Genomic DNA, 27,690 nt, shown 5'->3' with positions numbered 1-27,690 from the left:
CTGGGCGCTCTTATGCGGCGGATCTCTACTTTCTGTCTATGGGTTCGCGACATGCCAGTCCGACAGCTGTATCACCTACAAGGCGACGGGCCCGGTACTTGCTGGGTTAGGGCTGGCATTTGTAATGATGGCAGCGTTTACTGCCAAACGAGAGAGGAGAAGGAGGGAATTGGAAGGAGACCCGACGGATCCAGATAGCAGCTTCCTCTGCGGGAAAAGCCGGCAGTTTGTGCAGTTCGTAATACTCGGGATGCTGTTACTGGCTTGCGGGGTACTGATTAGTATCCCAGGACTTGTGTTTCCAGCCTGCAAGCCGGTATCCAACACAGACAAACCCCCTAAAGTCTGTGAAACTCCCTTACTGCAGACAATCGTAATCATACTAATCGTCTTGTGTTACTGCCTGGCTATCTGTCTGAGTAAAAACCGTCGGGACGGCGCCTCTGAGGAGGACCCAGAAGCCTGCAGATATCAGCCGGTTCCTGTAAGGGTGGGTGACGAAGTCTTCACGGTCCCGTCAGCCCTACCTCCACACTTTGCAGGAGGACATGATCGGCCAATGAGCAGGGACCCTCCTTCCTATGACAGCATCCAGTTTGAAAGGGGCGACCGTGATTCCGGCGGAAGCGACGGGGAAAACGTACACACCGTTCCATGGCGAGGGGGCCCGAGAGTAGAATACATCAACGAGCCTCCCCCTTCAGAGCCACCTCCAAGATATGAGGACATATACCCTTCTCAGCCGGATCCTGAAGAGAGTTCATCATCATCATCGTATTACTCGTTTTCCCAATCATCGGAGTCGAGTGACTATGAGCTCGCACCAGGACCCTAAACGTGGAAAGTCTGAACTATCGGAGGGGTTTTTTTTCTAACATTTCGACTCAGTACAGTGTTTGAGCCGGAAGCGTCACCCAAAACATCACATCTGACAATATCCAGGTCTGCAGATAAAGGACTGAAATCAGACCGGGTTTTTTGTCAGTGCCGGCACCGTACATGACGCCTGTCGAAATGTTTTTTTCCCCCCCGTGAGACTTCCCCTTTAAATAACAGATAAATAAAATGACATCTTTTCATGGTTGCCCCTCAAACACTATCTGTGTGCGTTTGTGTGCGTGTTGGATATACCGCGTGTACGAGGTCACATATTCGTATGGAATCTATAAGATAAATCTCTTACATGTGAAATCAATGTGTTATCTACGGCTTGGAGCCACCCCAACGTATCAGACAGTTTCGGGTTGATACGAATGATCCTTGGGACCGCTAAGAATTGCCCTTGAGAAGTTGATCCCTCTTCCCCTCCCCCCCATGTAATTATGCTGCGGGGATCGTTCTCCCTGATTGTGTTCCCAAAAGTAGAAAAAAAGTGTTTTTTTCTCATTTCTTTCTTAAACTGTAATGCTTTAAAAACGAAAAGAAAAGAAAAAGAATCAGAATTGTAACAAATGTAACAGCCCCTTGAATGTAAATCTTCTCTCTTCTCCAAAGCGATCCCCCCCCGAAGAACTCCACAGCGGAGCCGGATGGAAAGCCGTCTTGTTTTTTCTAACCAGACAGAAAAATCCTCGCCAATGTCTCATATTATTATTCATAATTATTATTTATATTCGATTATTTGATACAGTGCCATCATATACCGCAGCGCTGTATAATACACGTGAAGTAGAATCAGCTCTTTAGGCATCCCGATTCCTTTTACCAGAGATTAGTTACTGTAATGTTAGTAATATTATAAGTAATATATTATTGTTATTATTTATAATAATTTTATAACTAATAGTAATATTATTTATAATATTATAACAATAATACTATAACACTAATACTATACTACTATTAGTTATATTATTCTTATTTATAATACTTTTATAACCAGTAGTAATATAGTATTATTATTATTTATAATAATATTATAACTAATATTAATATAGTATTATTGTTATATTATAAGTAATAAGAATAAGAATACAAATACTATATTACTATTATTAAAATAAAAATAAGAATAATTAGAAGAATAAGAATATAACTAATAGTAATATAATATTATTGTTATTTATAATAATATTATACCTAATATAGTATTAGTGTTATTATTATTATTATTTATAATATGATAAATAATAGTAATATAGTTTTATTGTTATAAAAATATAAATAATAATAACTATAACAATATTACCATATCACTATTGGTTATAAAAGTATTATAAATCCAAATAATAATAAGGTAACTAATAGTAATATAGTATTATTGTTATTATTTATAATATTATTATAAACTAATAGCAATATAGTCTTATTACTCTAAGTTATAGTATTATTATAAATAGGTTAATATTATACCTAACATAGTATTATTGTTATCATTATTAATAATATGATAACTAATAGTCATATAGTATTATTGTTATTATTTATATTATACATAATATAGTATTATTGTTATTATTATTAATAATAATATATTAACTAATAGTAATATAGTATTATTGTTAGTATTTATAATAATATTATAACTAATACAAGTGTTAGTTGTTATGATGTCTGATGAAGAGCATTTTAAAATGAAGAAATAAATATATATAAAACACAAATAAATAAATAGATATATTTACTTGGGAAAGTTTCCTTACCTTTTTTGTTTTGGACATGCCAAGTTCCCCTATTTAATTTGGCCAGTCCCTCTTTGGTCCCCTATCCCTGCGCCCCTCTTGACTCCCCTGTAAAAGTCCATATGGAGTTTGGGTAAAAGAAAGTGATTTAGTGTAAAACACTGCAGCTTATTCACTAATTCCCAAGTTCAGCAGAATCCAAACTTGGGTGATTTGCGAGGGTTGGGGGTAGCTTAGTGAATTCACTGAAAGGCTGATATCAGGAAGGTTCGGACCAGGCTGGCATCCCAGTTCCTTTAGGAACAACCTGGCAAGGGTTGCAGTGGAGTGACTGTAATAGTCTGATTTAGTGCGGGCCCCTGCATTGGATGAGTTGGGCCCCTCAAACCCAAGATGACCAGTTTTATTCTGTTTGCCTCCGCAATGCCCGTCAGAGAGCGGGGTGTGCGCACAGTGCACTCTCCTCCGATACTTCCCATATATTACACTAACATGGCCATTTTCTCCACCGTTTCTCAGCAAAGCTAAACCTGCCAGCGGTCAGCACCCACATTTTTAACTAAAATTCAACATTTACAATACTATAATTTTCTGCCATGTAATGTGTTTTTGCACCTTGAGAAGTTTGTGATTCCGTGGGGTATTTGCTTGGTACATTTTGTATCTGGAAAAATCTACTCGAGGTCTTGAAAGTCTATGTAACTACAGTCTGTGATTGACGGTGAGGAAACGTTATGACGATGTTCTTAAGCTTCTATCGTGTAGTTAATGAGGTTTCTTCGATCTGCAATGAGCGATATCTTCACCTCCGTATATAACCCTGGCCTCTCTGCCTTCACAGGAATCGGTGCCGATGTCAACCCCGTTTTCCGCTACAGCAAGGATCAGCGTCCCACCACATTGCCCATCCAGCCTTTTGTGTTCCAGCATCACTTCAGTAAGGCCAAGACACGGCCTTTGCACAGCCACTTCACCGCCAGCCTGTCCCAGCTCTATGGCCTGTCCGGCAGCCGATCGTCCAGCCAAAACAATGTCTGCGACACACAGTCGTCGTCGGCGATGTCACTTTCTGGACCCAAGGAGGCAACCGGCAGCCATACCAAGGTGATCAATGTACCAAGGAAGCTGTTCCTGGATGGGTTGACCACCAGCGTCAAAGAAGATCAAAATAGAAAGCCGGCTCCTGATACGACTCGCCCGTCTCCTTTGGGCAGTTACTCTCCCATCAGGAACAATGCCATGTTTTTCCAGAGCATGGACTCTTCTAGTTCTCCTTCCCCAGAGAAAGCCAAGGAAACACAACCCCCCCGAAGCCAGTCTTGCCCCCTTTCTGCCAACCTCTTGCCCTTCAGAGCATCGCCTGCCAGAGGGACTACCCTCCCAGGGGCTGCCAAACCAACTCAGAAGTACGAAATTTCCCCCAACAAGGAGGTTCAGAGGTCCGTGGCAAAGCGAGAGCCGCTGAAGGAACCGAGCACACAAGTGTCCAAGCATGGACTTCCTCCAATTGCCTCCTTGCCTCTGCTGAACACAATCCTGCGCGAGAGCAGCCAGAACTTGCCTACCAAGAGCGAAGAGCAAAACTCCAAACTGAGCTCCGAGAATATCGCTCTGTTGCGGCCGGTTAATGGTATGAGTTACTTCACCATCATTATATAAATATCAATTTGCACCTCGAGAACAAAAAACCCCAATTTTGCCTAATTTTTGTAAAATAGCTTTGGGTGGCTTTTAACATAGACCCCCTAAGCCTCTTACATGGTACATTCTGTGTGATTGTTTTCATTCTGAGTGACATACAGTATGACATCATTTTTATGGAATTGGTTTGGGATTAAAATCTCAAAGTGGACCAAAAAGACGCCCCCACACACACACACAGTACTCAAGAACATGTTAAAATAATGGTGATATGCTTTGTTTTATTGTTATATTGGTTCACCAAAAAAACCTACAGTTACTTGAAAAAAATAATAATAATTAAAATAATAATAATAATAATTATTATTATTATTATCCAATATAGATAATAATAACAATAGTCTAAATACATAATTGTAATCTAGTAATAATAATTCTTCCTTTATTATTGTTATTATTAATAATATTATTATTAGTGATAGTAGTAGTAATACTACTACTATTACTACTAATAATAATCATCATCATGAAATTCATTGTATTGTATAATTTTTATTATTAGTATTATTATTATTAGTAGTAGTAATACTACTAATATTGCTACTAATAATCATCATCATTATTACTACTACTAATCATCATCATCCTTAAATTCATTGTAATGTATAATTATTATTATTATTATTACTAGTAGTAGTAGTAATACTACTACTATTACTGCGAATAATAATCATCATCATCGTAGAATTAAGTGTAATGAATTATTATCATTATTATTAGTAGTAGTAGTAATACTACTAATATTGCTACTAATAATCATCATTATTACTACTACTAATCATCATCCTTAAATTCATTGTAATGTATAATTATTATTATTATTACTACTAGTAGTAGTAATACTACTACTATTACTGCTAATAATAATCATCATCATCATCATAAAATGAAGTGTAATGTATTATTATCATCATTATTATTATTATTATTAGTAGTAGTAGTAATACTACTAATATTGCTACTAATAATTATCATCATCATTATTACTACTAATCATCATCATCCTTAAATTCATTGTAATGTATAATTACTATTATTATTACTACTAGTAGTAGTAATACTACTACTATTACTGCTAATAATCATCATCATCATTATCATAAAATTAAGTGTAATGTATTATTATCATTATTATTAGTACTAATATTACTTCTACGAATATCACTACTAATAATAATAATAATCTTAATCATCACACAAATCATTGTAGTGTATTAATATTATTATTATTATGTCACTTGTACAGCCGAGTACTGAATGCCAGTATTTCTGTATGCGAGGTGGCGTGAAACAGTCTATGTTACCATTAAGATGAATCTGACTGTCTTAATCATCATCGATCCACTCTTTGGACCCACATTGTTTCTAAATAGACAGCCAAGAAAAATGTGAATAGACCTGAATGGCGGATGGAGTTTACAATCCGGCTGTAAATCCGACACGTTTTAGCAATTACTCGCTCCGCTAACAGTCACGTCCCGCTGTACAGCTTCTATATCCTTATGGGCTGCATTCACTGCTTCACCTTCACGCCTCACTAACCTCTCTCACCTCTCTCTCTCTCCTCTCTCCGCTTCTCTCCTCTCTCGTTCGCTGGCCACCTTTTTTGGGGATGATCTAGCCAATCACCTGTCCCCCCAGGCTTTGAAATGGAGGGAGTATAGACGCAGGAACCCGCTGGGGCTGGAGCGCGTTCACGGGTTAGCCGGTCTGTCCGGCAGCTTGGACAGGAAACAGGACTCCAAGATAACGCGCCGGGGCCATTTCTTCGACGGGCACAGCGGCAACAACCAACATGCGCGACTCAACGGTGCGAACGGCCTTCCTCCGCCTTATCCCTACGTATAGGCTCCGCGCGAGAGAATGAAATGTGAAAAATCATAAACATTCTACAGCGGCGTTAGCCTTGGGCCGATCATGGGACTAAAGCGTAATTGTGCAAAGTTTAGAAAATGGTCTTATCACCATAGCAACCAATTAAATCAATAGAAACATTTTCTTTAGTGTTAAGTCTACATCTGAAACCCTCCAAAAAACCTTTTATTCGCAATAACTAAATACATGTTCCCCGGTTGGGGCGAAGCTGACAGCGCCAACAGCTGGTTAGAGGGGGGCGAAGCTCTATAACTACTTTATGCCCCGGGGGTAACAGACAAGGCAGAGCTCGCTGCATGCGTTTAGAGGATATTTTGAGCTTCACATTCTCTTAAGGCTTATGTCTCCCTGTATGAACCCCAAGGACATTTGTGATACTTTTAGCAGACCTGTATTCACGTAAACTGATAAAACCTCAGAGGTCCCCTCTTCAGATGTAAACTGTAAGGATCCGCATATCCAAAATAAAGCAGCCGTAAAACTATAATCTCCAGAACTACCAGAACAGATTGAGAGAAATCTCAATTATTGTTTAAGGGGTGGCTGGATTAACTACAATTCCCATGATCCTGCCCAAACCAACAAAAAAGCCCTGTGACCAGTCAGAGATTATGGTTGGATCTAACTGGAATCATATATTTAAGGGGTTAATCACAGTGTCTCCTCTTATATCCAGAAACTATTATGTTTACCTTTCATTCCTTTCACCAGGGAAGCCATCAGCGCTCAGCTCCAGCGACTTCTTCCAGGACTACTTCTCTCTGACGGAGCGGCCCCCGGCTGAGTTCTGCCTCTCCCCGGACGGGAGCGCCGAGTCGGTGTCCATCGATCTCGTACAGAAGAGAGGTCAGAAACGCGGTGCTTTGTGAATAAACCGGATGCGGCCCTCGCGGAGTCCGGTCATCCGGTGGTAAACATCTTCTCTTCCTCCTCAGGGCTGGTGAAAGCTGTCAATGTTGCCGTCGACCTGATCGTTGCCCACTTTGGAACAAGCAGAGACCCTGGGGTGAAGGTATGACCCATTCACGCTGATAAGCAGGGCCGGTCTTAGGGGTCTGCGGCCGCGCAGGGCGCCATGGCAACAGGGGCGCCTGTCCGGGACTTACATTAAAACATTGGGTTTTTTTAAAACTTTATTTAACATCCTTCACGTTAAATAAAGTTTTACAAAAAAAACCCCGATGCTTTGATTTAAGTCCCGGGCAGGCGCCCCTGTTGCCATGGCGCCCTGTGCGGCCGCAGACCCCTAAGGCAAGCCCTGTGCACACTAACATTCCCACACACAGGGCCGGCATTAGGGGTGAGAAAGCCGGCTCTGCTGATAAGTATTGCTTGTACCCTGATACCCCTCTAAAAGGAGTTGTGGCCAGAGGGTGACGTGCGAATCGTGCCCTTTGAACTTTACTTCTTGAAGATTATGGAGGAGACCAGGATTGATATGTAGACTTTCAACCCGATGGGACCCTCAAATTCAACGCTTTTAGCCATTTTCCTGGTTTTTGGGGTAAGAGACAACTTGAGTGATAAAACCCCAGTAAGTGTTAGGAGTGAAGCAATTGGGATTTTTTTTTTTTTATTGAATATGGGGCTGTGTTTTGATTTGGTTTACAGATAATTATTCTTTTTTTTATGTCCAACAAAAAAAATCTATATTTTTTGCATTATTTAGTTAATATTTTCCAGCTCTGATGTCCACCAAAAATCCACTTCATGTAAATATTTCCATTTGTTTCCCATAATCCCTCAGTGCAGATAGAGTCGCAGCACCTGGGAGACTCTTCCGGGCTGGGGAGGACTAAAACTAGAGACAAACATTGGCCCAGCGTTTTCCCCGTGCACCCCGTTCTGTGGGAATGCCCTTCCATCTCTATGATGTAAGCGCCAGAGCTTCCTGCGAGAGCATTTATTTATAGAAAATGTCAAAAAGTACACTTTTGGAGAGAACTAGAGGAGACGAAGGTTCTCTTGCAACCTGCGGCCTTTTAACAGCTCAGGGTTACCCGAGTACCGTAGAGGCAGCCCGTCCCCCCTTACGTTGGCTGCCGCCATCTAGTCGACGGTTGGTATAGCTGTGGCTCCCGTACTATCATTCTTGCTCTCGTTTGCCAGGCCAAGCTGGGAAATAGCTCAGTGAGCCCCAACATCGGACACCTGGTCCTGAAATACCTGTGTCCAGCGGTCAAGGACATTCTGTGTGATGGGCTGAAGCCTTGGGTCCTCGATGTCATCATCGGCCAGAGGAGGAACGTGCCCTGGACGGTAGTGGAGGCGTCAACGCAACTGGGTATGAACTGGGAATGCTGGATGAATCTTACATACATGTGTACATACGTGTGCTTCTCACTGCGAGTTTGACATGTAATCTTGGATGTTCATCCCCAAGGTCCTTCCACCAAACTCCTGCACAGCTTGTGCTGTAGAGTGAACCAGTACTCCGAGTTATCCAACCACACCCTGAGATTCAACGCCTTCATCTTTGGTCTTCTCAAGTAAGCACCTGGTTTAATAAGTCCAAGATTCATTAAAAGTAAAGTTATATAAGCTGTCAGGACCTCAGAGGTCTCTTTTTCAGATGGAATCAAGGCGTCTGAGGTCCTATAAGCTTAAGTTTGAGCGCAGAAACCCATCAGGGTTGATTGTACCGGGAAACCCCTCTCTATTACATCGGTGACAGAGCTTTTCTCTCTCTCTTTCAGTATCAGGTCACTCGAGTTCTGGTTTAATCATCTGCATAACCATGAAGGTAAGTGCCACGGAATGCCACGAAAGGCATATAATGGTGTTATAGAGTCATGGAATAGTCTCCCAGCAGAGCTGGTACGATCTAACACAGGAGAACAATCCATGGACTCCTTCAATAGGGAATAGGGATATTCCGTGTTTAGAAGCAGCAGGGAATTATCGGGTTTATAAGTTAAATTGTATCAATCACTGGGTTACATAAGAAAGATATCGACAGGTTACAAACTCACACAAAAGACGCTGCCCGAGACGGACAATTCCCGTTGTTTGCTGTCTTTGTTCTTTTTTTTTATTCTGTGTTTTTCCTTCCCGCAGATATTATCTGGGCTCACTACGAGCCGGTGGGTTTCTTGTCTGTGTCCCATGGGGTCTGTCAGCCTCTGTTCGAGGAGCTCTTGCTTCTTCTGCAGCCTCTGTCCCTTCTACCCTTTGACCTGGACCTCCTGTTCGAGCACCACCTGATCCAGATGAGCCGAGAACAGCAGCAGAAGAAAGAAATGTTACGGGTGAAACAGGACCTGATGCAGTCGGTTCACTCCACCATACAGCTGATGAGAAGCCGGGATGAGGATGGCCAGGGCACCCCGGAGAAGGGGAGCGCGCCGAGGGAAGCCTCAGATGTTCTGGGAGCCGAGAGACCAACGGGGGAAGGGGCCGCAGCTGCGGAGAATGAGGAAGACCACAAGAAGGACAATAACGTTGAGGTGAAGAAAGACAGACAGGCGGGATGGTGGTACCAGCTCATGCAGAGCTCGCAGGTCTACATAGAGGGCTCGACGGATTCAGCCAGGTTTACTCGCCAGGAGCGGAGAAGGTTGGGAAGCGTCGGGACACCCAAGAAAGCCCCACCACCCCGGGAAGGAGTGGTGGAAGGGGCAGAAGCCTGTCCCAGCCCGGAAGCAGCAGATGGGGAAAGGCTCAGTAAGAAGGAGGTGGCCGGTGACGGGCAGAAGGACGAGAAACGCTCATGGATGGGAAGTCCTCCAGAGTCGGTGCTCAATGAGCTGAAGGACGGAAAGGAGAAGGAGAATGGAAGCCCACGAAGAAAGCCTGGGGTTCCAAGTGTGGAAGCCGACGCAAAAGAGGACACAAGGCAGGCGCAGAGCAGCCCGGCCAGGAAATGGGGCCACTTATTTGGGTCCCGGAGACAACCGAGAGAAAGCAAACCGGCCAACAGGTGAGAGGGAGAGGATAGGTGCGCAAACTCCGAATATTATGCAGACTAGGACTGTGTTCCACCTGTGGTTAATACATTGAGAGCGAATGATGTAATCCAATTAAGCAATAAATATACATATATACATGTACAGCATGCGAGCAGCCATCTTGTATTATCTTTAAAGCAATTACACTGATTAACGAACAGAAAACACAAGCGATAGATGATTTTAATTGTTGAATTTAGTTATGATAAAGGCATTGCCGATGGCTGTTCCCTCCTCACTTCCCCTTCCTTTTTGGCTGCTCTCGCAGATGCGTTTTAAATGTTTTATAAGCCCACGCTTGTGATTTTGCTTTAGGCTGCCCTCCGGCTGGCTGAGCCTTGATAAATCTGTCCTTCACGTGGTGGCTCAGACGGTGAGCGCAGGGATCTGGGGAGAAGCCGCTCCAGGGACTGAAGAGGTCCGAGCCCAAGAAGGAGCGACGTCGGAGTCACCGTGTTCCCAGAGTCCTCGGTAAGCAGCCCGGCTCCCGGCAGAGAAGCTTCCCCCGCCATCTTTACTTTACATAGTACAAGGGTACTATGGCTGCCATGATCCTCTACAACACGCGGGTGCAGGGGTTGGCTTTGTGCCATCCAGTCAATGGCTGACGGGTCGTCGATGGGTGATTTTAACCAGAACTCGCACTCTGTATGGTTTTGCTGAGCTCGTTCCTCGTGGATTGATGCTCAGTGAGTAGATAATTAGGTAATTAGTCGTATTATGGCTCTTAGGACTAGTTACCGTTTACTTTGTGCATTACGTTACTTCTGACGAAATCCATAATCTATGCATTCCCTACAGTGTAACAGATCGCAAGCTCTTTAGACGGAAGCTTTGTTACGTGGGACGCTTGTATCCTTATTTCAAGGTGCCCTGCATGGTACATTTTCTGCAACCTCCCCTCTCTCTTTAGAGTCAGGCTGATCAATCTGTTTTATTTCCTAGAATCAGAGCTTTTGCCACCTGCTTGCCAAAATACCTCAGCTGGGGGTCACCGCGGGTAGACGGTTCCTTGTCCCGCAATCTGGACTTTTTCAATAGCCTTTAATTTTCACTTAAGGTTTTTAGCCGCTGTGCTAATGAAGCATGTGCCATATGGGTCCATAATTATTAAATAAACGAGGCGGTGACATCATTACGTTACATTTATTTATACAGCCCCAGGAGATTCCATCAGCCACCTCTGTGCTCCACACACCATCTCCATTGTCCCAACAGCCCGATTTCCTTTCTGAAGGCTTTAGGTATCAGCAAAAATCTCTTATTTTATTGCCTTTGACACAAAGTATCAGAAAAGTTACAAGAGACGCACTCCACGTGATTTAAAAGTATCCCTTCCCATTAAGTGTAGACCTCTGCCTGTCTCTCATGACCGTTGTCGTTCCAAAACCATCGATAAGATGAACGTTCTTCTCTCTCTCTCTCCTTCCAGACAAGTTCAGCCTCTACGTCCTCACGCCGAGCAGAGACATCTGGATTTTGCCTACCACTCGCACTCGGAGCAGCTTCGGTGCGGCCCCGGCAGCCGGAATAGGCTGATGCCCCTGAAATACGTTCCTCACCCTCACCAAGCGGACACTTAGCGAGGCGCGATAGAGGTGTGAGAGACGTACGAAGACAGGGTCTGTTGTGACAGCGGCACGAAGGACACGCCAGGTTCTTTCTGGATCTTCAGCAGAGCTTCTAACCATTCGCGCAACAAGGATCATTGCCCACTGACACACGTGGGGTAACATAGCATTCATACAGTATTCTTTCTCCCCGCGCCCGGTCCGACGTGCACGTGTGCTAGCCGTGATATTGACGTGAGCTGTGCATGCAGACAACCTAAAAGAAATCCTGTGGCTCTCCCCAATCCTTCATACTTTGGGACTCCTAGCGTATGTCCGGACATTCTTGACCTGCCTCTTTAGAGATTCCCCGGTCCTTTCCCCTGTGTCTAGCACTTAACCAATCAGCACTTCAGAGGCTATCCAGAATTATTTTAGGCTAGTTTACGCTACATTATAGGAATGCACCAAAAAAACAACAATTCATTTGCCCAAAGAACTTACAATTCAACTCTTGCTTACTTGAACCACTGGGAACGGTGATATGTATATATATATACAGTATATATATATTTTGTTTTTTTTAAGCAGCACCTTATATGTGCTTTTGGCGTGAAGTTTTATTGCATCGGAGGGGTATCCACTCCTCACTCCGGGGGGCTGATGCACTTGCGAAGACGATAGGCTTCTTCTATCGTAATGACAAAGCTTTGTGGCGTCGCAGAAACAATTCTCGTAAACCTCTGGGGGGATTTCGGATGGCGGGCGCTTTTTAGTGATCAGGTTTCCGTCTTTGAATGCGGTCAGAAGGAGGAGACGCTTTCTGCCGCAGAAGATCCAGATGGACCTTTCGATGACTCTTGTTGGACCTTCTATACTGAGTGAAATAATTGGGTTGGAGAGAAGGATGATGAAGGTAAATGAAAATATTGGGTGACGTAACAAGTGGTCTTTACCAGGGCCGCGGTTCCACGCGGGGTATTTAGGGCCCGGTCCTGGTGATGTTTGGGTGGTAAGAGAATGGAGTGATGGAAAATAGTTTGAGGAGCCTTTGATCGAGATGAAAGGTGCTTGTTGGAGTTCATGAACAGTTAGAAGTGATTTAGTTGGCCATAAGCACGAATAGTTAGCTGCCCAGAGCTGGGTGGCAAGAGCCACTTCGCTGAGCCTGTCCAAGCCTAATGCAAGGGCATTTTGGGGTCAGGGGGTGACCGGAGCTCCAGTTTGGGAGAGGAAGACTTTATTATCTGTATATCTGTACGAGGGTCCAGCTGAGAGTCAATTATATTTAAAACTAACCAGGAAATGTGACCGTTGGGAATCAGGCAATGCGCCGGCTGGCGGTCTGGGACCCGGGATTCCATTCTCATGGGCCGTGATGCAGGTCCGTGGTGTCCGCGTTACCACTGCTCCACTACGGCTTGGTGTAGAAGTAATCTTGGCATCTGGATAAGCACAATAACCAATCGTTTGCCTCTTCTACCTATAACCAGATCCAGCAATATGTTACAGCAATCGAAATTAACTATTTAGATCCTGTATGGGGTAGCGGTGCACGTACGGGGTGCTGTCTAAAAACTTTGGAACTGGGATGGTTCCTTATTATCAAACAATTTAGAACATCAGTAGAATCCAGAATAGAGGTTTTTTTTCCATTGTATAGCACTGCTGAATATGATGACGCTGCGTAATTTAATAAATAATAATACCCAAAATAAAATAATGAAATAAAACAAGGAAGCACCCATCTGACCCATGGGCCACCAGCTGGACAGCCCTTTGGTCACATTTGCAACACTAAAAGCAATCCATTGCTGGTTATTATTTTTATTTAACATGTTTTTAAGTTATTTTCGATGTATATTTTCCGGTTCTGATATCCACCAAATGCATAACTAGAACATTTTATGCAAATTCCCCTCTGTTTCCCATAATCCCTCAGTGCAGCATCGGGATCCTCTGTCAGCCCAAGCAGGAAGTTGTAAGCCACTTCCTGTTCTCCCCCTGCATCAACCCAAGCAGGAAGTTGTAAGCCGTTTCCTGTTCTCGCTGTGTCAGCCCAAACAGGAAGTTGTAAGCAGCTTCCTGTTCTCTCCCTGCATCAGCCCAAGCAGGAAGTTGTAAGTTGCTTCCTGTTCTCTCTCCCTGCATCAGCCCGAGCAGGAAGTTGGAAGCGCCTTCGTGTTTTCTCCCCGCATTGTTTTAGCGGACGGCGCGTGAGCTTCTAGCGCTAGAGATTGTTTCCAGCCGCGCAGGTCCCTCCGTAAAGCTATTATCACAGATATCTCAGGGCGACGGGGGATTTAACCCTGTGATGGGGCAGTAAGAATGTCTTATACAGCACAAGTCTCATCTCGCGGATAACAGAATAGATACATTACGTTATGTTAAAGTGCATCTCACATTCTTTTTTATTCCTTTTGAGTCTACGGAGGGAACGCAGGCACTGCTTATCCAGGTGCTTCGATTATTTTTTGTTTTGGGCCACGTCTTGCTTGTTAAAAATCGGTACAAATGACACGAGAAGCAGACCGACGAGCTGAAGAGACAACTTTGCTCTCTTTAAGTTGGGTAAGTTTGGGTATTGGGGAGGAAAAAATAATCTTGATATCCCGAAGGGAAATAAGCACATTTCCATGGATGTTTAGCGGCGTCCCCTATATATTCTGAGAATATAGCGACGGGGCAGTTTGTGCGCCGGCCGGGGACTTTTTTTTCTCCGCTGCTGTCCTTGATGTATATTCTGTGTATAAATGAAAGGACACGCGGCTTATAATAGAAGGAAAAGCCGGCACGTCTCGCCTCGCTGGAAATCAATGAACGCCGAGCTCAGCCGAAGACAAAGTCAGGAAGTTAGTATTTAAATGTATTTAATAAATAATCTATGAATTTAAATCTGTTTAGGAAAAAAATCCTTAAAGGGACTCTGTGAACTAAACAGTGTTTAACCATATTTGGCGGGGTATGTAGAACAAGAAATGCATGCGACTTGCAAGCCAACGTATAGATCAAAACCCGGCAGGTAACGCAAAGCGACCGATATGCACGCCATCCCATCCCATCGTTTCAATGCGGGGCTGCGTAGCGGAAAATCTGCCCCGCTGTAAAAGTTATTTTTTTTTTTTTTTAGAATTCTTCTAATACGTCATTTTGTGGCACGTTCGATACACTGTTACCATCTGCTGTAATTAACCTCCCGACAATATTAACACTTTACTAAATATACAATACAAATGCACTCAAACCAATCTGCAAGGTATTTCTGCCACCTTATTCACCAGGCTCCCCCTAATGGCCAGTAGTTGGAACTGCACATAAATAAAAGCAGCCGCTTGAATGGGTATTTTATTTATTTATGATTAGAACAGATAGTATTTTACTATTTTGCCCCCTTCCTTCCTGCCTTTATCATTTCCTTAGAAGAATCTCCCGCTGTTGCCTAGGTTCTAGCACCACAGAGCCCCCCCCACAGACTGTTAAGGGGTATCGTTTTTAAACTCCATTTGCTCTTGCTGGAAATAAGCCTTGTCTGTTATGTCCGCGCCCTCTCTCTCTCTCTCTCTCGGTGTACTCGGCCATATATACGTATATTTATTGGTTTGTTTATTTATTATGCATATTAATAAAAAAAGGTGCTGATTAGAATTGCTGATTTGTGGCTCATTTCTTCGTGTTGTCGGATTATTACTTTCAGAGTCAGGGCTGGATTTACATCTCAGGGACTTCTAGGCATCGCCCCCCCTAGATGTAAAGCGTAGTGCGCTGCCCCCTAGTGGTCCGATAACAAGACTCTTACTAAATAATCAATACTTGGACTCGAGACGCAATTCTAAAAAGTCATTTATTGTAGGGCTGAAACAACGAATCGATAAAATCGATAATAATCGATAACGGAAATCGTCGACGATTTCCGTTATCGATTAATCGAGTGATCGATTCGTTGTTGGAGCACTCGGCTCCTTTTACTTACCTCCGCAAGCGTTCCCCGCTTCTGCTACACGCTCTGCAGTCTCCGCCTTCTTTTAGCTACGTGACGGATGTGACGCGCTTCAATCAAGAGTTCAATAAAGTTTTAAACTTGAAGGTTGGAAGTGGAACGAGTCCGTAGTGGAGGTAAGTATTCTTTGTCTATGTGCGAATGTGTGGGTGCACGGCAGAGTGGGGGTGCACGGCAGAGTGGAGGTGGGGGTCCACGGCAGAGTGGAGGTGGGGGTCCACAGCGGGGTGGGGGTGGGGTTTCAGGGGATGCAGGGTGTGGGTGCAGGGCAGAGTGGGGGTGGGGGGGCAGGCCAGGGTAGGAGACTGGGTGCAGGGCAGAGTGGGGGTGGGGATGCAGGGCAGGGTGTGAGTGTGGGTGCAGGGCTGGGTGGGGGGGCAGGGCAGGAGACTGGGTGCAGGGCAGAGTGGGGGTGGGGATGCAGGGTGTGAGTGTGGGTGCAGGGCAGAGTGGGGGTGGGGGGGATGCAGGGCAGAGTGGGGGTGCGGGGGGATGCAGGGCAGGGCAGGGTGTGAGTGTGGGTGCAGAGCTGGGTGCACGGCAGAGTGTGGGGGCAGGGCAGAGTTGGAGACTGGGTGCAGGGGCACAGTGCAAAGTGCCAGGGCTGGGTGCAAAGTGCAGGGTGCAAAGTGCAGGGTGCAAAGTGCGTGGTTTAGGTATTAAAACTAGTTTGATAAACATTGTGTTTGGGTTCTCGTAACAAAATAAGAATGTTAATGTAAATTTTAAGTTGTTTTTTTAACATCCAGTTCATTAAATTTTAAATAAACGAAAAGTTTGCATATTGTTTTTTTTTTATCCGATTAATCGATTAATCTAAAAAATAATCGGCCAACTAATCGATTATTAAAATAATCGTTAGTTGCAGCCCTAATTTATTGCAATCAGTGTGGTCATTGTCTCTGTGAAATTTGCTCTTGTTTAATTTTTTTTTTTTTATCTTTTTTATGCATTTTATTGCTTTTTCGCACAAAAATACTTCATGTACATTCACAGATCTAGATCCAGAGGTTACCGAACCTCACGAGGTGAAACAAGAACCAAATCATCGTCATTTGGTGAGATTATGGCTTTTATCCTTATTGAACAGAGCGAGTCATGTATAAGAAGTGCTTCGGGCTCATCCCTTTGTACAGCGCTACGGAGTTTGATGGCTCTATATAAAATAAATAATAATAATAATCACTGTAGCTGACGTTACATTGGTTGCTATGGTGACAAAACCACTTTCCAAACTTTGCACTAGCATCATTTCAACATTTAACCCCCAAGGGGGTAAACAGACAAAGCCACACCGGGGGAACGTTCTAAGTGAGTTGCCCCTGGGACTCTTTAAATGTTAACCCTTTAATAGCTTATCACGTATATTCTATGTAGCGTCTCATCAAATGTATAACCATTAAATGCCTGTCATCATGGAAAGCTTGACTTTATTTGAAGATGCACTTAATTGAGTCACCTGCATTCAAGTAGGAGTATCAACCATAATATAATGGGGGCAAAAGCACCAATTGGAAGCACCGGATTCCGTAGCACCGTGAAGCAGATAAGACCGGGTGTCCTCACTTGACCACAGGTGAGTTAACCAGTCCATGAGCAAAGGTCCCGCTCAGATGAGATGAAGAAAGGAGAATGTTTGCTGGGAACCCTGATCAGGACTTTTACTTGCGCAATGTACATAGAAACAGAAAAGTGGGGGAAGGGAACTAAATTAGAAATTAATTTAAGATTCTCCTTGAAACGTGGATTTGATAGAAGGAAGAAGTTATTCATTCCCTGGAACGTTCCTGTCTTGGACACTGAATTGTGTTTCTGAAGAGGGAATTATAGTCACAACTGGAGATGTCTTCTGGCTTCTAGTCCAGAACTTGCTTCTGCAGAGTACTCTGCCCCAGGGCATCTTGGGTAAGTTGCCCATAGGTGTGCCCAAACTGGAACTTGTAACCTGAGGAGGGGATATAAGACAAGCACTCATGTTTAATGACTCAACTCCTATTGGTCGGAGATGAGAGCAGGCAACTCAATTCATGCTTCTATGTTTATTCCCAGAGGAGACCAATGACTGATTAAGGTTTGAGTCTTTACAGCAGGAGGTTCTAGGTTTTTATGACTTGGTTCTAGGAAACCTTCTTTGGAGGAGCTATATTTTACTTTGAGAACCTTTGGTTAACCATTTATAACCAAAAGCAATCCGGCAACAACAGCCAGGGACCCTACGATCGACCTGATTACCGTTACACGTATCATTATTGCTTGTAGAGTGTGAGTTCCCTGAATGGTATCACTGGGATGAATGGTATCACTGGGATGAATGGTAACTGCTCGGGTGTCCCAATGGCCCTTTATCACTCCCATCACTCCTATCACTCCTGGGTTCCAATGACCCTTTATCACTCCTGTGTTCCAATGTCCCTTTATCACTCCCATCACTCCTGTGTTCCAACGGCCCTTTATCATTCCCATCACTCCTGTGTTCCAATGGCCCTTTATCACTCCCATCACTCCTGTGTCCCAATGGCCCTTTATCACTCCCATCACTCCTGTGTTCCAATGGCCCTTTATCACTCCCATCACTCCTGTGTTCCAATGGCCCTTTATCACTCCCATCACTCCTGTGTTCCAACGGCCCTTTATCACTCCCATCACTCCTGTGTTCCAATGGCACGATGTGTTCACTGATCCAAGTTTAAGTATAAAAGGCTAATTGATGGTTAGAAAACCTTTTTGTAATTACAGCCAGAAATTTCCTTGTTTTCCATAAAAACAGTTCTGTTTGGTGAACGGTGGTGTACATGAAAACAACAGCCATATCCATGTATTCTTTTTGTCAAAACTCTTTAGATAAAAAGAAAAAGTCCCTGACCTGGCACGTATCCGGTGTAACGAGGAAGTAAGCCCAGCTCCTCCAAGTAGATGTGGCTCTGGTCTGGCTGCAGCCCATTCTTGTGGGGTTCTTGGCTGGCAGACGGTCTTATATCCTTCTTCGAGTTCATTCGTTCAAACTCCACCATGGCTCTGTTGGTGGTGACCGGATACCCGGTTCCAATGAGGAATCGGGACCGAGGAACGTATCCCATGTAACCTGGAAGAAGAGCAGATAGCATGAGAAGCACCTACTAGCCCGATGGCCTCCTGCCAAGGAAGGAACTTTGGCTACAGCCCAGAAGCTCACCGGCGACGGCGAGACACCCCCTTGGGACCCGAGTCCCAACTATCGTTCCTTAGCTAACGTGGAACCTAATGGCGGCCCTGCTCCCCGTGTACACGGAGTCCATGGAATGCACGGCGTCGTTACCTGAGATGAAATACTTGTTTGGGTTTTCCTCATCCATGTAGTAAGGAGACATCTGGGATTCGAAGGGAGTTTGGGAGAAGTAGAGCGCCGGCTCTTTAGACAAGGCTGGAAGTGGCGTCCGGTATTTGGACCTGAGAAGCTGAAATATGACGTATGGTTTTACAACGACACCCGTCAGAGGCTGGAAATCTTAGTGAATCTCTGGCAGGGCGACTGATGTTTTGGGGTTAATCAGAATATTTACTGGGCGGGAGGCTCTCCCCATTTCCTCGCGCTTGGTCTGCGGCTCGCGCTCGTTGGGAGGCTTTCACCCGTTTCTCGCACTCGGTGGGAGGCTCTCGCCCGTTTCTCGCACTCGGTGGGAGGCTCTCGCCCGTTTCTCACACTCGGTGGGAGGCTTACGCTCAGTTAGAGGCTCTCGCCCGTTTCTCGCGCTTGGTGGGAGGCTCTCGTCCATTTCTCGCGCTCGGTCTGCGGCTCTCGCCCGTTTCTCGCGCTCGGTGTGAGGCTCTCACCCGTTTCTCGCGCTCGGCCTACGGCTCTCGTCCGTTTCTCGCGCTCGGTGGGAGGCTCTCGCCCGTTTCTTGCACTCGGTGGGAGGCTTACGCTCAGTTAGAGGCTCTCACCCGTTTCTCGCGCTTGGTGGGAGGCTCTCGTCCATTTCTCGCGCTCGGTCTGCGGCTCTCGCCCGTTTCTCACGCTCGGTGTGAGGCTCTCACCCGTTTCTCGCGCTCGGCCTACGGCTCTCGTCCGTTTCTCGCGCTCGGTGTGAGGCTCTCACCCGTTTCTCGCGCTCGGCCTACGGCTCTCGTCCGTTTCTCGCGCTCGGTGTGAGGCTCTCGCCCGTTTCTCGCGCTAGGCCTGCGGCTCTCGTCCGTTTCTCGCGCTCGGCCTACGGCTCTCGTCCGTTTCTCGCGCTCGGTGTGAGGCTCTCGCCCGTTTCTCGCGCTCGGCCTGCGGCTCTCGTCCGTTTCTCGCGCTCGGTGGGAGGCTCTCCCCTATTTCTCGTGCTCGGTGTGAGGCTCTCACCTGTTTCTCGCGCTCGTTCTGCGGCTGCTGTTGTCCATTCTGGAGTTTGGTGGCCAGGGTCTGCTCCTGCCTCTGGGCTTCCTGCCGCTGCTGGTCTTTCTGGAAGTCCCCAAGGGCGTCCTTACTGGTTTCTGTGTACGTCTTAGCAAAGAAATTCTGAGACTTGGGGATAAAACCTGAGGATTATGAAAAACGATCAAAAAGAAAATCCAGAACTAATGTACATTACAGGACCTAGAACCCAGACCTAGAACCGGACAACAAATAAGAGCCATTGGCCCCTTGGTCTTGCCTTATATTTAGGATAGTCATATACCTATCTGCCTATACCACTTCTGCTGATGTCATAGGAGATCGCGCCCTCAGATTAACCGCTTCACCTCCCCTTCTGCTCAATTCAGACAAAATTCATGCGCATCTGCAGACTGGCCCAGTAAATGGTGAATTTTACGGGAAAACCGGTAAAAAAATAACCCTACGTGTGGAATTCTGGAATGTTCTGATGCTTAGACTGTAACACGTATGATTATAAATAAAAAAATAGTGATTTTCTTCCCATTAATAATAATAATAAAACATTAGATATTCCGATTCGGACAATTTTTAACCATTATTTAATTTTAACTAAAATTTGCCAATTTCATTATTTTGTTACTTCGTACGAATGTCTGAAAACGAGGAAGAACCCAACGAAACAAACGAAAACGAAGCAGAGAGCTGCGAATGTTTGCGTTTCGTTGCAAGAGGCCAGAATATTCCAGACAGATTCCCGGAGAAAGAGAAGCGTTTCTGCGAATCCGTCGGCATTATCCAAGCTCCTTGGAGAACTTTCGCAAAGGTGCGGAGCCACTGCACGCCCCCATGGGGACAGCCTCTCTCCCGTTCCTCCAATCGAGGGAGAGGGTGTGTGCGAAGGCGCCGTCCTTTCGCAGAAGCTGTCCGGGAGGCCTGGAGCTTGGGCGGCAGAGGAGTAGATGAAGAAAGAAGGCAGAAGAGCAAGAAGAAGAAAGAGAGGAAGCCAGGGTGAAAATAGCAGACACGGACATGGAAGGGGTCACAGAATGTAGGGAGACATTGAAAGAGTGAATGAGAGTGTGTGCATGAGTGAGTGACAAAAATGTTGTTTCCGAATGGAAGAAAAGCCCTCCGAATTCCATCCGAACCAAAAGACAGGAAACAAAATTCGGTGCCTAGAAACGAATAAAGCAAAAAATAATAATTTTTGGTCTGCAGTCTAATAGACATGAGTAGAGTGCAGGCGCGTCTCTTACCGGTGTATCCGGGGATCATGCTCCAGTTTAACTTCTGGTCCCCCAAGCGCAGCCTCCTTCTCCTCGTTGGTGTCTCGGGGAGATCCTGATTAATGCGAGGGGGCGGGAAGGGGCAGGACTGGAGCACTAACTGCCCCGAGTGATGAATGTCGGGGCAGGTCAGCAGCTGCAAGGTGAGCTTCCCGTAGGTTCTCCCGAGGTTGTATTTGTACTGAGGGCAGAATCCGCTGTACCTGCACCGGGGAGACGAAGAGCATGAGGCGCCAATCTAGAACCTGTCTAAACCTGAACAGGTGAAGTCGCCAAACATGGTTCTAATATAGGTCGTCATGGAAACCTTGACTTATTATTTAAAGATACATTTAATTGGATCACCTGCATTCAAGCAGAGATATCAACCATTATATACTAGGAGCAAAAACACCAACTGGGAGTCCTATATATGACCACAGCAGGGAGAATAGGAAGGGGTTAACCTCCACCCTGAGATTGGGGCGAAACCCCTGAGGGTCAGGGTTAAACCCAGAAAGTAAAGATATTTTAAAACGCAGCAGCAAGCTGTAATGTGCATGCGCAGAGAGGCGAAAGCACAGTATAGGAGTGACTATTTAACCCTTTCAGTGCCATCATATGGCCTGTACAATACTATAGAATATACCTCTGAATTATATGCTACGCGATTTATTACATAGGGATGGCTTCTTAACTTATACTTTCTCAGCCATCCCAATATTTTTCACAGAAATGTAATATTTTTTAATAAAATGACTCTATTGGTTGAGTGACAGATGGCCCTGAATGCCCAGAGCAGTAAAGACCACCAGGGGATCTGTCCCCCTGCTGGCCAACGGCACACACTGCGATCAGGAACGCCGAGCCACACCGGGGAGTCCAGCGCATGATAATGAAGTCTTACTTATACATATGGAGCCCCTTTCACAATAGACCATCTTAATCAATCAGAGGGTCCCTTTGGGTGATTAAGACTGAGAAATTCTATTGATCGCTACAAGGCAGTATGATGAGAGATTGAGTGGGGTTTGTGGCCAGGATGACAGGGTCAAAAAGAAAGAGAAAACAATGTATTTGGATCCCAGGAGGGACTGTTCCTCCTAACCAGGGACACTTGGAGGGTATGCATTTCTTCAATGTAGCCTGTAAACTACTAACGCTTACGCCCCGGAGTCTGTGACCTGTTGCCATGGAGACGTGTACACACAGTAATAAGCCTCGCAGGTAACACACAATACGCGTGTGCACAGCCTGCTATTCACCAAACCAGATCAACGACACTTAGCCTTTTCCTGCCCCCGGGGCAAATACAGAGATACGGATACCTTACATTCACTCATGTGGCAGATCGGCCCCCGTCTAGTCTGCCCGTTTCTCCTGCTGTAAAGACTCAAACCTTAATCAGTCGTTGGTCTCGTCTTAGATTCAGGAGCCGTATGTCTATCCCATGCATGTTTAATACCCTCGCTGTATTACCTTCTACCACTTCTGCTGGGAGGCTGTTCCATTTATCCACCACACTCTCAGTAAAGTAAAACTTCCTTCCGTTTCATCTCAGCCTCCATAAACTCCCCTCCTGTCCTTTGTTAAATCCCTGTCTTTGCGTAGTGTTTTGTACACCCGCATCCTAGGCTGTCGGACAGGATTCTGGGCCGGTAACGCGGCTGGGCGTGGGCTGGTGCTGAACCCAACTGCAAGAGCGCTGGTTGTATGTATACAGTAACCAGGAGACCCTGCACATTAAACTGCTACTCAAACTATAGTTACCGACAGCACTGAATTTACTGTGACTGTCCTGACATAGATCCGCCTACCAGCTGTCCCAATTTTGTGTATGGCTGATTGCTTACCGCAAGTCCCAAGGGAAGTCATAATCCCCCTAAGGAATGGCGCATGCACTGTATTTACATTCAAGTGAGTGAGTGTGAGCAGAGGCGGGTGTGATGTCAGGGTAGTTTCTGGTATGAGATCACTGACAACCCCCAAATAATGCAGGTAGAGCTGGTTACAACCTCACCGGAGGCGGCCTCACCGGCCTGTATAACGGGGCTCAACCCCAAAGGCTGCCGTAATTTGTGAAGAGCAGAGCCGGCTCAACAACGCTACTCCGGCCTAATTTTCGATCCTCTCTGTGGTCCATATCAATGGCTTCCCTCTCTTTCCAGATCAGCCCTGGCTCAACACCTCAAGTGCAATGGTGGGCTTGTCCACCTCACATGGAAGGTCCACCTCACGTGGCAGGTGTTTACCTCACACCAGAGACGTCCACCTCACTCGGTAGATGTTTGTACTGGGGATGTATAAATGTTGGTTATTATAAGAATGCATCCGGGGGTCTGACATCTTAAAATAAAGATCCCAAAAATATCACAATACAATTATAGCACCTCACTCGTTCCACGGCGGCCCGTCCCAGACATCTAACTATCATCATCACGGAGACACAATGTTCCATCATCTACTGCCTGTGTTACGGAGAGCTGGAGGACCTCCACTACCACCTGGGCTGACCGAATCCCTGACAGCAAACACCATAGAGAGGAGCCCTGGAACTCCATCACTGCTTTAGACATCTCTATGGTTTATCTACAGCGACTTCCAGTTCTTCATGATGGAGTAAAAGGAAGCCCTTCACCATTACCATAGCAACAAGAACCATCAAAGAAAGTGCAGATACAATGGAGTTTCCCTCTTTTTAAGGTGGCATAGTGGCGCGGCTGGGGCAGGTTCTTATCACCATTATTACCCCGGGGTATCACCAACGGCACCCTTTCCATCTCTGTAATGTCACCCACTTTCCAACATCCTCACCAAAAATGAAAGTTGGTCTTTACTTATTAGATTTGTGGCAACACCCCACCACCACGGGCAGATAGTGGGGCAGATAGTGGGGCAATGCCCTGTTATCTACCCACGGTGGTTGCCCCCTTTCCGGTATGTTGAGCAAATAACCCTCGGCCAATCTGTTATTTCATCCTTTCCTTTGAAGTTTTAATCACAATAGAAATAAACATAGGCACTTTTAAGGAGTGTTTTCCAGTTTCTATGACAACAACCTATCAGCGCCTGGTTTTGTGTCACATGACAATTAAGTGTTCCCGACAGAAATGGCTTTGAAAATGCATGTGCCTGCAGACCTTTGCAAAACGTATAAAACCAGAAGCTATATTTTTGATGAAGGGGTAGAATATTAACCCTCCGCGGTGCGTGAATTATATTTTGCACCCGTCATCATCTGCCAATCCTAATTATTTATGTTTTTTTAGGTGGATTAAACTGATTTAGGTGAGTTCTGATGCCACGGAATTCCAGGGGGCCGCGTTTGGTGTAAGAAATCAAAGATTTATCTACAGATTATTGATGTTTCTTTAAGGAAGCAGAAAATTTTACATTTTATCTGATTCAGTAAAATAATTGCGTGAAAAGTAAATCTTATATAAAAAAAAAAAACCCCAAACAAACAAAAGAATAGCGCCGTTTTGGGTGTAGCGCTGCACTTACCCGGGAATATAATGGGGATCCGGGGTCATTAGGATGGGGCTGATCTTTTTGGGAAAGGTCGCCGTCATGTTCACGCCTGGACCCCCTGCTCTCCGTCACCGGCTCGAGCTGCGTGTGTTGCCGTGTGTCACCGTGTGTGTGTCACGGTGTGTCGCTGTGTATTGTTGTCAGGGATAAGGAGACACTTGTTTGGAGGAGGAGTGTCCGGGATCCAAGGAAAGAGAGGAGGGGAGGATCAGGCAGCAGACGAGCTACTCTCACCCCAGACATAATCCGCCACCCAGCCATGGTACACAAACACCTGGGCACACTCAGATACCAGAGACTGGCACACAACAATCCGGGTCCAACAGAGTAGTAGATAAGTAGAACAGCCTCCCAGCAGAAGTGGAAGAGGGTAGTACAGTGAGGGTATTAAACATGCATGGGATAGACATACGGCTCCTGAATCTAAGACGAGACCAACGACTGATTAAGGTTTGAGTCGTTACAGAAGGGGAAATGGGCGACTAGACGGGGGCCGGATGGGGCCGATCTGCCGGAGGGTTCTGGGTGTTAATATTATACCGCTTCATGTTGGTTGGAGGGACAGAGATCTGTGTACACCGTGTATATATACAGTGCCAACCACTTTCTGCCTTACTTTCTGCAATACTAGTGAAAAAAGCCATTCTTTTCGTAATATCATTAAAGGATACCTCCCTGTTTATTCTGGCTAGCCCCTCTCTCCTCCCCTGATGCCCCTCTCTCCTCCCCTGATGCCCCTCTCTCCTCCCCTGATGCCCCTCTCTCCTCCCCTGATGCTCCTCTTTTCTAGGAGCTCAGAATGTTTGTTGGGTATGAGGGTGTCGCAGGGTTCTACGGTCCTAAAAGCCCCAATAACATACAGTTGTGTCTTCTTAGGCATGACATTTTATGTAAATAGCGGCTGCAGAGTCCGTAGCGCTGCTACAATAGTGATTAACAGTGACGTTAAAACTGACAACACACCAAATGCACAATAAGATTTACCCGTTCTCACCGATTAGGACGTACCGGTAAAAGCCGTGCCAAGAAGCCCATGAGACTGGTTCAGCGGCAGGAACGTCTCTATTGATCTTGTGTAACAGCGCTCGGCGTGAGCGTCACTACACCTTTATACAAAGAATGCCCGATCACGCGATCGGTCACCCCCTGCCGGTAGGTGTCTGTCACTGGAGGGCAGGAGAGACTCAGCACGGAGCCCTGCTTACTGATCACGGCGTGACCAGCACAGACAGATCATAACCAAAAAATAAAATGTAAATAAAATAAATAGAAAAATAAGTAACATGTATTGGGAGTCCAGTGATGTCATGGTGACATCAGTGGCATCAAAAATGTATGGGAGTTCTCCAAAGGGATCTCGCGCCTCACAGCATTGAGAAGAGTGCGAAAACAGAAAAATAAATAAATAATATATATATATATATAAAAAAATCACTACTCCCAAACTGTTTAAGCCAGTAATATAAAAGAAAAAGATGTAATATGGCGGTCAGCACCGTACGGCTTCCCTGTCTGGAAAAAGGGAGACCCAGTAAAGCAGGGCTTCACGCGGAGACTCGGGAGTGTTTGCAGGTATGCCTGGCGTGTTTGTATCAGACTTTTTGTTCCATTTTTTTCTTTTTCGGGTCATCTGTGTCACTAAGTAAAGCCGGAGCCGCGCTGCGGAGCCTCCGCTGGCCTGTGAGCCGTTACTGCACAGAATCTAGAAATGCAGGTTTCTGAATAAATCAGCGAGATCCTGCGGGAAACACGGTCGTCACAACGTGTCACACCAGCCATTGTGTCGCTTCGGCACTTTGAAGTTCGGCAGCAGCTTGATTTTGTGTCCCCCCCCACCGGAGTTCTGTGATATTTGCTCCTTGCGGCGACAATGCCTGATAGACTGTTATTCCCATCTACATTCAGTATTATTACATGAACAATGTCCTTGGGCCATAATATGTCAATGCAAACACCAATCTTTATACTTTTACTTTTCTGAAAGGGTGGTAGGTAAGTGGGAAAGCCTCCCAGCAGAAGTGGTAGAGGGTAATACAGTGAGGGATTGTAAACATGCATAGGATAGACATACGGCTCCTGAATCTAAGACGAGACCGACGACTGATTAAGGTTTGAGTCTTTACAGCAGGAGAAACCAGCGACTAGACGGGGGCCGGATGGGGCCGATCTGCCGGCTGGTTCTGTGTTTCAGTGTCTCTGTTTATATGTATCGGAATTTTCCGCCCATCGCTACATTGGCACAATCTTAATTACTTTATCATTTTGCCTGTTTTTGTCCCCAGGACTCGGCGGTGCCTTTTTTACTGAAGTTTGAGAGTCGCAGAATAATAAAAAAGGAGGAGAAACGTTTTATAACCAAAAAAAAAACAGATTTTAACAACTCTGTAGCCACCACCCCACTCACAGCAAACCTCCATCGTGCTGTCAGCGGGGGCAGGTAAATTCGGAAATAATGAGAAATGCCCCCGAAAAAAGTGAGGTCTTATAACACAAATATGTTATTTTTGGCCATCGCTTCTTTGGAGAACCGGAAAGAACAAAGGTGGATGAGAACAGGAAGCCGAGAACAAGTGAGGAGCCCCACGGGGGTCCTTTGCATTGTTTGCCAGCGAGGGGCGCCGGGTCTTTGCTCTTACTGTAATTATTACTGTAAAGCGCGATAGGAAAAGTCATTATCGCGCATCCTGTTCCACCGACGACCTCAGCAGAGCCTCACTCTCCCTGCATCATAGTCACCAAAGTGTGGTGGCATGTGTAGGTGCCAACTGTCCCGTTTGGTCCAAGACAGTCAGAGAAGCTAGACTGGTCTTCTGCTTCTCCTGATTGTCCTCAGGTTCAACGGCTGCGCAGGCAATGCTTATTTA

At 45.5% G+C, this 27,690-nt stretch overlaps 3 protein-coding genes across 3 annotated transcripts; 2 read left to right on the top strand and 1 right to left on the bottom strand.

The window, feature by feature from the left end:
• Nucleotides 1-127: 127 nt before the first annotated feature.
• On the top strand, nt 128-835 carry LOC149276629 (transmembrane protein 171-like). The gene has a single exon (XM_089503410.1). The coding sequence runs from the start codon at nt 128-130 to the stop codon at nt 833-835; it is 708 nt and encodes a 235-aa protein (XP_089359536.1).
• A 2,575-nt stretch (nt 836-3,410) lies between these two features.
• On the top strand, nt 3,411-11,727 carry LOC149276628 (AP-4 complex accessory subunit RUSC2-like). The gene is made up of 10 exons (XM_089503409.1): nt 3,411-4,251; nt 5,944-6,141; nt 6,909-7,043; nt 7,133-7,209; nt 8,307-8,481; nt 8,581-8,686; nt 8,894-8,940; nt 9,255-10,116; nt 10,460-10,615; nt 11,577-11,727. The coding sequence occupies exons 1-10, from the start codon at nt 3,411-3,413 to the stop codon at nt 11,725-11,727; spliced, it is 2,748 nt and encodes a 915-aa protein (XP_089359535.1).
• Nucleotides 11,728-17,547: 5,820 nt separating this feature from the next.
• On the bottom strand, nt 17,548-24,867 carry CIMIP2B (ciliary microtubule inner protein 2B). Its single transcript, XM_089503408.1, has 6 exons — nt 24,800-24,867; nt 21,287-21,519; nt 20,016-20,191; nt 18,987-19,125; nt 18,555-18,773; nt 17,548-17,636 (listed from the first exon to the last, which is right to left on the bottom strand). The coding sequence occupies exons 1-6, from the start codon at nt 24,865-24,867 to the stop codon at nt 17,548-17,550; spliced, it is 924 nt and encodes a 307-aa protein (XP_089359534.1).
• Between the last annotated feature and the right edge of the window lie 2,823 nt (nt 24,868-27,690).

This window comes from Sceloporus occidentalis, unplaced genomic scaffold (genome assembly GCF_023333645.1).
Source record: "Sceloporus occidentalis isolate IW3139 unplaced genomic scaffold, rSceOcc1.0.p SCAF_232, whole genome shotgun sequence".
Taxonomy (NCBI): Eukaryota; Metazoa; Chordata; class Lepidosauria; order Squamata; family Phrynosomatidae; genus Sceloporus; species Sceloporus occidentalis.
The sequence above is the reverse complement of the archived record's forward strand: the minus strand, read 5'-3'. Positions and strand labels throughout refer to the sequence as shown.